This window comes from Rana temporaria, chromosome 3, assembly GCF_905171775.1.
Source record: "Rana temporaria chromosome 3, aRanTem1.1, whole genome shotgun sequence".
NCBI classification, from domain to species: Eukaryota; Metazoa; Chordata; class Amphibia; order Anura; family Ranidae; genus Rana; species Rana temporaria.
Window position 1 is genome coordinate 422,405,490 of NC_053491.1, and position 9,543 is coordinate 422,415,032.

The following is a 9,543-nucleotide window of genomic DNA, read 5'->3' on the forward strand; positions in this document are numbered from 1 at the left end:
TCGATCTAAAATCCGAGACTTCTGTTTTTCATCCAGTAACTCTGAATCATAGGTCACACGGTAACCACATGATTGTTTTTAGGTCCTTCAACAGAGGTGGTAATGTACGATATGTTTCTTATCAGCATTACCGGTTGTGTGAAATATTAATCTTTAGACTTGGTAAAAGGCAAACGGCCAACAGCAATGCCGACTATACCCAAATAGTCTTTTTTACATTGGCCAGCAGGCTAAAAAAATCTAACAGATTCCTCCTTCCATGCTAAATCTGGCTATACTCTGATTAAAATTCGTCCATTTCAGCAGGGATTGGACGAATTTCAATTGTGTGGCTGTCCTCACTCAGCGGGTCCCTCTATCAGTATACAATGCCCTGGCAGGGACACACAAAAAAAAGGTGGATGGAGGAATCAGTTTTTTTCACTCAGACCGCTGGCCGCACAAAAACAAAAAACAAATCGTCTATGACCAACATTTACAATGCGGATACAAGTCTGGTTATTGTCTTCCGACAGCCATTGCCACCAGCTGTCAGAATATCTAAACAGTGGCTGCACCTGATTGGATGAAGCCACTGGCTGACAATTTTCCACCCAGAAAAATGCTCAGGTTTCTTTTGCTGTCTATGTGCACACTGGGGAGAATCACCCTCTGTTGTTATTACCAAAGTCATAGTATCAAAAATTATACAGTAGTTACCAGAACAGGAAGTGAGCAGAAGTCTTTTGATGGGACATACTGGTGACAACTAAGAGAAGATTTCTACTTAATTTGTGGAGGTTTCTTCTTCCTGTTGTGTCTCCAGGACATACAGTGGGTATAGCAACAAAAACCTGTAAGACTGCCTTTGTGATTGGCTTAAATTGTCCCTACCCCTGCTCCTGTCCTGCTAGAACACGGTCCACTCCTGCTGAGGCCGAACCCTCCGCCATCTTGTGCCCCACTCCATGCCAGAGGTCTCCACATGACATTCCTGGATGCTGACCTTGACATCCCCAAAGGAAGGAATGTCCAAAAATAAAGTAGTTTGCTGCACTTTATTGATGGAATTTTGGAGTCACATAATTTCGACATACATTCTGGAGTCACTTGACAATACGCAGTCAATCACATTTAGTAGACAGTCATATGAAAGAATATGCAGCACTTTTAGCAGCCATCTCTGTGCTCTCTGTAGTTGCCTCATCCATAGGGTAACTTCTCCAAGGACCCTCAAGGGAAGTAAGCTCACTCAGGGAACTCTTGGCCTTGCCTAAAGGGCCCATTGCAATCTGCCCTAGCCCTATCTCCATAAGGGACAAAGTCTTCAGCTAGCTCTTCTTGGGTGCAGGTCTGCTCCTCCCTGGCCTCCTGCCCTTTTCAGGACTTACACGCACTGTTTACATCCACATAGGTGTGGGGTGTTTAGCTTCCATGCCCCAAGTGTTGCTAAGGCTCCTCACAACCTTGTTTATAACTGGACACTGACTCACCCATAACACTGAAGAGGGGCTCAACTGAAAAGGGGCCCGGCAACTGATGACACTGTCTGCTGTGACCAGAAACTGTTCTGCCACAGAGCCACCTAGTGATAGACTAGCTAACTGCACCTGCCTACGAACCTGGCAGGTGTTTTAACCCTTCTTTACGCTATAACAAAAATGCTTTGAGATAAAGTATAACTAAAGGTAAAACTTTAGTTTTTAGTTTTGGATAGAGTGAAGAGGGATGCGAATACTTGTCAGTTCTTAATTGCTGTCTGTTCCCCCATTAAGGAGATTCACCCTCTCTATTTGTCCTGTTTAACGTTATCATTAAAAGTGAAAGTAAGAAAATTCCAAATTCTGGGTTGTCCCCTGAAAAGTAATAGTAAGGAAATTTTTCAATGGGGACACTAGTTCTTGTGACCTGGGGGTCCCCAAAGAATTCCCTTAATTTGCAGAGATTGCCTCTCGCTTCCTGTTCAGCTATGGAACAGGAAGTGAAGGGAAATCTCCATAATGAGACACAGATGGCGAAGGAAAATCTAACGGGTTATAACCCATCCTTGCTCTACCCAAAATGAAAAAAAAGTTTTGCCTATAGCTCTGCTTTAAGCCTTGTTCAAAAAGGTGCTGGCAACTGTACTGCATGCATGATGAATGTATTTTGGTGTCTGCAGCCGCCCCCAGCTGCGTGCAGGCAACCCATGGAAGTGGTTGCAGACGCAGTGGCTGCATGGACACAGCCAACTATCAAAATTTGACAGCTGTGCAGGAATGAGTGCATGACCTTGAACACGCACTGTATTCTGGGTAGATACAGGCGCCATACTTTAACAGACAATTTATCGTTGTCAGTATTTAAATTTTCTGGCCTGATCTTATGTATCGTTCTGTAACAGAGAAACACACAGTGTCGATGATGATGGATGCCTCTCTGAATCACAAGGACATAGATGGAGACGCTCTTATGTTACTGGAGGCTGCTCAGGTAAATGACTGCATGTTCTAGGCCAGCTTCTCATAGTGTGACTATACAGCTGACCCAGACCCATGGCTTCTTCTACTCAGATCTCCACCAGAATAATGTACACTGACCACCTCCTTACTCTTTTACCATCTTTTAGTTCCATGGGGCTCAGCAGTTGGCAGCCTGGTGTTTACATCACATCTCTACAAACTACAACCGTGTTTGCAGAAAATTCCCCCGAGAAATTAAACTCGTCTCCCCAGGTGAGTCATTTGGAACATCTAACCTGGTAAACATCTTACCGATATATATTGCCTGTAAACTTAATCTCCTTTTGTTTTGCTCTTTAATGTTCAATAAAACAGAATTTCCTTAATTCATTCACTTTTCAAAATCTCTGTAAGGCCCCTTTCTCACGGGGCAGACTCTGCCAGGAGTCCACCTGTTCAGCAGGGGGGGATTGGATGGCTGGCCCGTGTCCACTTCTGTAGAGCAGACACAGCCTACTCTAAGGGCACATGGATGTAAACACACTGCCTGCCGTTTACACCCGACTGCCATCTGTTCTGATCCAATGGATAGATGGGGAACGGATCCCTATCTGTCTTTAGTGGATTGGATGTTGGCGGGTGTAAACCGACACATGTCCGTTTACACCCGCTTCTCCTTAGGCCCCGTACACACGGTCGGTTTGGTCCGATGAGAATGAACCGATGTTCATTTTCATCAGACCAAACCGACCGTGTGTATAGGCCATCGGTCTGTTTTTCTTCGGTCCAAAATTTTAAAACATGCTTCTAAACCGAACCGATGGACCGCTGCCTAATCGGACCAAACCGATGGTTAGTACAGAAAAGCATCGGTTCAAAACCCGCGCATGCTCAGAATCAAGTCGACGCATGCTTGGAAGCATTGAACTTCATTTTATTCAGCACGTCGTGTGTTTGACGTCACCGCGTTCTGACCTGATCGGATTTTGGACTGACGGTGTGTACACATATCAGGCCGTACGGCCACTTCAGAGGTGAACTGATAAACGGTCCGTCGGACCATTCTCATCGGTTTTGTCCGACCGTGTGTACGGGGCCTTAGAGGAGAATGGAGGGTCTGATTGGTCTACCTGAAAAACTGACAGGCAGACCTGATTGGTCCGCTCGTGTGGAAAGAACCTAAGGCTAGCCATACATTCGTTGAGCAGAGCTGATTGAATGCATTTGATGTTTGGTGACAAATTTTCATCTGGCTTCTTCAGTTTTTCAGTTGAAGTTTAGTGCTGCTGATGGGGCCATCCATGGCATGAAATGTGTCCAGTTTGAGATTGTGATTTCCTTGGAGGTTCACTTCATGCATTCAGCTGGTTCAAAGATGGGTAGATTTTAGTTTCCCCATGTTCTTGGGTAGCTACCTGTCTATGGGAGTCTTGTGTACAGTCAGTGCTGGTTGTGCTGTAGGTTTTGTTTTTTGTTTGTGGTTTATTTGTACATCTTGTCAGTAGAACTAGTTGAGGCCGGGTGCATCAGATCCAGAGACTTTCCCCTCTCCTGTCTCCTGCCCTGTTCACCTCAGAACACAGGCTTCTTCTCTCACACTGCGACATGGCAAAAATGGACAAGTGGAGAGATACAGTAGAAAGGAAATGTATAATGCATAAAGTATACATATATTATCATAGCCGTCTTTACCGCAAGGCAAAAAGGGGCAGCTGCCCAGGGCCCTGTCAATCTTTAGGGGCCCAATTTAAGCAGAGCTGTCCCTTAAGCCGCAGTCTGCCCGTCGCCTGACTGCACTTTCTGCGCACAGAAGCAGACACCCGGCCGGGTCTGGCATTGGCGCACTGTGCAGTCTCTGCTGCTGAATATTTTCTCTAGCAAGGAGCGAGGAGTGGGCAGGGCCTTGAGCTCCACTGACGCTCTGACCCCACCCCTTGCCGTGAATGGTGTGTGCGCTACACGGCAGGAGGCCTCGGGGAGGTAGGAGTCGGACTGCGCAGGGGAGCCGAAGCAGAGTGCTCCTGTGAGTGAGGCAGCTCAGGCAGCCACTGATCAGAGCGAGCTGAGATGGCCAGGACCGGACAAGGTAGGTCTTTCTCCTCCCTAGGCTCCTGCTCCCCATATAGGTAGTTAATCCAGACAGTTAGTAAATCCTGTCCAGGCTGTGGCTGTGTCCAGAAGGATTTATTTGCATGGCCTGGGCCACCACCAGACCAGACACTGCTTGATGGGCATACTTTAGGCCTGATTCACATGTATGCAGGTTGGGGGCCACAAAGGCACAGCATCCTATTCATTTGAATGGGCTGCTATGCCTGCGTTTCCCACAGAAAAAAAGGTGCATGCAGCATTTAAAAATTTCAGTGGCCTTGAAATCCATCCTGCTTTTGCACCATGCGACTTACCTGCAGTTCCTTCACTGGCAAGCTTGCTGCATTTTTAGGTATGTGGGCCATGCATTTAAAAACACAGTGCATTTGCGTTGACTGTCATGCAAACGCACTGTTTTTAAATGCATGGCCCACATACCTAAAAACGCAGCAAGCTTGCCAGTGCAGGAACTGCAGGTAAGTCGCATGGTGCAAAAGCTGGGTAAATTTCAAGGCCACTGAAATTTTAAAATGCTGCATGCAGTGGCATAGCGTGGGGGGGGGGGCAGCCAGTACGGCTTCCCTGGGCGCAATATTCAGGGGGGCGCAGCCTGTCAACTTCCTTTTTTTTTTTGATAATTCTATGTGTGTGTTTGTTTTTTGAGATGTTTGGGTGAAGAGCTAAATTGCATGAGCGGGGGGGGGGGGGGGGGGGGGGGCCAAGAAAATGTTTGCCCAGGGTCCAATCCATATTAAAGACGGCCCTGTATATTAACGATTTATATAGCGCCAACAGATTTGCGCATTGCTTTACAATGTATAGGGGGACAACACAATTACAGAACAGTTCAATACAAAAGGTGCAGGAGGGCCCTGCTCGTAGAGCTTACATTCTAAAGGGAGGGGGTGGTGGTATAAGAGGTTGCTACAGAGAATTATTTGATGGTGTATTGTATGTATACTTCATTTATTTATTTATTTTATGTTCAGAGAATCAGCAGATTCTAGAGACTCAGCGATGGCCCCCCGTTTGGTACCTTAAGGAGGAAGACCACTTTCAGAGAGCTGAGAGAGAACGTGAGAAGGAGACAGCTCTGCACCAGAAGAGACAGCCCAAGAGACGCTGGTTGTTCTGGAACAGCTCCAATACAGAATCCCCAGCATCCTCTACTACTTCCTCCTCCGCGGTGGGTTAGGGCCTGCTACCGCGGCTCCATTATCTCCCTCTGGCAGCTATGAGTTCAAGCTGGGATGAGAGCTCCTGTGTCTAATTCCGAGTGATTGTGAACAATTTTCTCCTGCTAAATACATGGGGACATTTATACAATACATATCTCTGGATTTAACTAACATAAGTCTTATCTGTAAATAGAATGCCTGAGCAATGCAACCACAGCTAGATTATCAGGAATGTTCCCCTTCCAATACACACACCTTACATTATCTGTATTACAATGTCACTTTTCCCAGATTAACCCGATTTGCACAGTATCATCACTTGTCTGTATAGACCAAAGTGGAGAAGGCAAGTCCCAATCAAACACATCTGATAAAAGCTGATCGCCCAACCACTCCAGAGACCTATTGTGATTACAAATGACATACAACAAGCCTTAATTGCAATTTAGCAGTGTAAATCCTTTTAGATTCTTTTAAAATGTGAGATGTACAAAACGATGAAGCAGAGTTTTGGGGTGCCGTTCTCCTTCATCAGATGCCCACCACCATCATTTTTATCTTTTTAGCCCACAAACCATAAGTATAAGGTTATATTTCTATAGTTAACTTAGAAAGATAAAACTTTGCAACAATTTCACCTTATTTTGTTTCTTTTTAAATTTTATTGCCAATGTAATTACAGCAATTTGTAGGGACTGTTCACACCAAACATTTGCATTAGCTACTTTTTTTATATATACAGTATGGTACTAAATTTATTTAGGAAAAGTTCCTTTTCCTTTTAAATTGATTTGATTCGCAGTTGCAGGTCACACACCCAAATTGAAGCATGTGGGACTGTTTTTCAGCACACTAGAACGCAGTGCATCTTTGGGGTGAACCTTGTTGAAGCATTTTGCCTGCGTTGATAAATGGGCTAGAATGATGCCAACACATTAAGGGAGCAGGGGTAAACTGATGTAGGTAAAACTTCTAATTGAAAGTACTGTTACCTTAAACTGTGCTGCAACTTATATAGGGTTATATATCACTGAGTTTTGATCCTCTTTTCTTAAAAGGTCACCCCAAGAATGGTCAGCTGAGTTTGACTTCCTAGAATGCAAAATGAAGGTGAACTTTATGTTGATATAAAGCCATCAGTTAGGATTATAGTAGTTAATGACCTACTGCAGGGGTCTCCAAACTTTTTTTAAATAAAGGGACAGTTTACTGTCTTTCAGGCTTGAGGGGGGCAGACTGTGGCCAGTGGGAGTAGAAAATGTGCCAGCATCGGTGGGAGTTATCCATGACCCATCATTGGATTTAGCAGGAGGAATTGTGCCCAGTCGATAATGTCAATGGGAGAAATAGTGCCCCATCTATGATGTCAGTGAGTGGAATAGTGCCCCATTGTTGGTGCCAGTGGAAGGAATAGTGCCCCATTGCTGGTGTCCGTGGGAGAAATGGTACCCCATCTATGGTGTCAGCGAGAGGAATAGTGCCCCATCGTTGGTGCCAGTGGAAGGAATAGTGCCTAATTGATGGTGTCAGTGTGAAGAATGGTGCCCCATCGGTGTCAGTGGAAGGAATAGTGCCTCATTGATGTCAGTGCGAGGAATTGTGCCCCATCGTTGGTGTCAGTGGGTAGACTAGTACCCCATTAATGGTGTCAGTGGAAGGAATAGTGCCCTATTGATGGTGTCAGTGGAAGAATGGTGCCTTATCGGTGTCGGTGAGAGGAAATGTGTCCTAAGCGCCTTATAATGGCAAGCAAAGGGTCACATCTGGCCCCTGGGCCACAGTTTGGAGACCACTTACCTATTGTTAGTCAATTACCCAGACTGGAAGTATATAAAATGTAATCGCACTTGGACCTCTGGTCATGGCTTAGTTTGCCATCTTGGATGGTTGGTCACACCAACTCTTTGTGCCAGCAAGTTGGTGCAATCAGAGGGTAGCAGGATTTGCATTCTAATATAATAAGTTCCACGACAAGTAATTTATATATTTACAGTTAGTTTTTATAATGGTGTCCATAGCCAAACATGCATGTAGCTTTCTTACTTCTGGCAATGGCTGGTGAAATTGAATCCAAATATGAAGAGATTTATGGTGTCATTTGAATCCATACTCTTATAAAAAAGAAGTATCCAGACACCTGATCATTATAAATTTTTCTTTTACAGCATTGATATTTGTATCTGATGTTAAGACAAATCAGCCACATTGCCTTGTAAAGAGGGAAGATGGATTGCCTCATGCATGGCGGTTTTAACAAAGGGAAAGTGGAGGTGTCTGCAGCAACAAATGTGATTCTTGTTTTCATTCTCCAACTGCAGTTGGAAGATGAGGGCCTGAATACGTTGCTATGGCACTTTTTGTTAAGTTAAAATTGTTAGGTGTAAGGCTCGTCCTTTACAGAAGCCTAGCCTGTGGCTTGTCCCAGCCTGTCCTCTGTCACAGGGTGGCCATGGTATGGACTTAGAGCCTCTTGGGACCTTCCTTTCATCAGTCACAAATTTCCATCCCCTCGGTACCTAACCATTACTAATACAGGGTTTCTTGCACACCTATCACTATAGGTGCATATCTTTGTATATAAATGTACAGCAATATGTGTGTGCAGATTAGTAAATGACAAGTGAAAGGCGTGGATGTTGATGGTACATACTGAAAGTGTTTCTTGACTTGTAAAGGATGGCCAGGCTGCATTCATGGACAGACAGAAGTTATGACATTTTTATTTTATTCTTTTACAGTACCATACAATTTCTGCAGAGCTTTGCGAAGTACCAATCATAGTAGTCCCAGCCCTAGAGAAGCTTATATGTGCCCTTACACAAGTGACAAGCCTGCCTTCTGCATACCCACACAGTAGAGTTATTTGGGTAGAAGTGGAAATTATTCTGCCTGTATATTTTGGATTTTGTAATTAAACTGGAGAAAACATACACACACACACACACACACACTTGAAGATAGTGCCTATTCCATGCAGACATTTTCCATATTGGAAATGATCCTAAAAACCTAGCACAGTGCCACCAGTTAACCAACACAATGGGAGTTATTTACTAAAGGCAAATCCACTTTGCATTACAAGTGCACTTGGAAGAGCAGTCGCTGTAGATCCGAGGGGGGGACATGCAAGGAAAATAAAAAACAGCATTTTAGCTTGCACGTGATTGGATGATAAAATCAGCAGAGATTCCCCTCATTTCAGATCTCCCCCTCAGATCTACAGTGACTACACTTCCTAATGCACTTTCAGTGTGCTTGTAGTGCAAAGTAGATTTGCCTTTCGTAAATAACCCCCAATGTCTCAACATTGGCAGTATGCCGATTTTTTTTATTTATTTTTTTTGCTGTACATACCTCGTATAGCTATTTTCTTAGCCGGCTTCCGGGTAGTAAATCCCGCGGGAGTGGGCGTTCCTATCCAGCAGGTGATTGACTTGATGACAAAAACTACCCACCCCGTCGCATAAGGAGCGTCACGAGTAGCCGAACGTCAAGTCAGCGCTATACGGCGCCTGCGCACCGACGTTTGGCTTCTTTCGGCAACTCGTGACACTCCTTATGCGATGGGGTGGGTAGTTTTTGTCATCACGTCAATCACTAACTGCTGCATAGGAATGCCCACTCCCACGGGATTCACTACCCGGAAGCCGGCTAAGAAAATAGCTTTGAGGTATGTACAGCAAAAAAAAAAAAAATTGGCATACTGTCATTGTCGGCACTGAGCTCAATGTAATGTTAGAAAATTGTTTTTAGGGTGAACCCCCGCTTTAATATAATTGAAATTTTAATCTGATGGAGCTCCAGTGTTCCAAAATTCTAGATAGGATTCTGTAACTTAGCACATTATTCAATGT

At 44.6% G+C, this 9,543-nt stretch overlaps 1 protein-coding gene across 5 annotated transcripts in view; it reads left to right on the plus strand.

The window, feature by feature from the left end:
- Positions 1 to 6,326, plus strand: part of RHOBTB2 (Rho related BTB domain containing 2) — a 60,703-nt gene extending 54,377 nt beyond the window's left edge. For all 5 annotated transcript variants that reach the window (XM_040346172.1, XM_040346173.1, XM_040346175.1 and 2 more), the window contains 3 exons: positions 2,363 to 2,451; positions 2,588 to 2,693; positions 5,501 to 6,326. In XM_040346172.1, the coding sequence (XP_040202106.1) occupies positions 2,363 to 2,451; positions 2,588 to 2,693; positions 5,501 to 5,706 (401 nt within the window). In that variant the 3' untranslated portion in view covers positions 5,707 to 6,326. The remainder of the gene's footprint in view (positions 1 to 2,362; positions 2,452 to 2,587; positions 2,694 to 5,500) is intronic.
- The last annotated feature ends 3,217 nt before the right edge of the window (positions 6,327 to 9,543 follow it).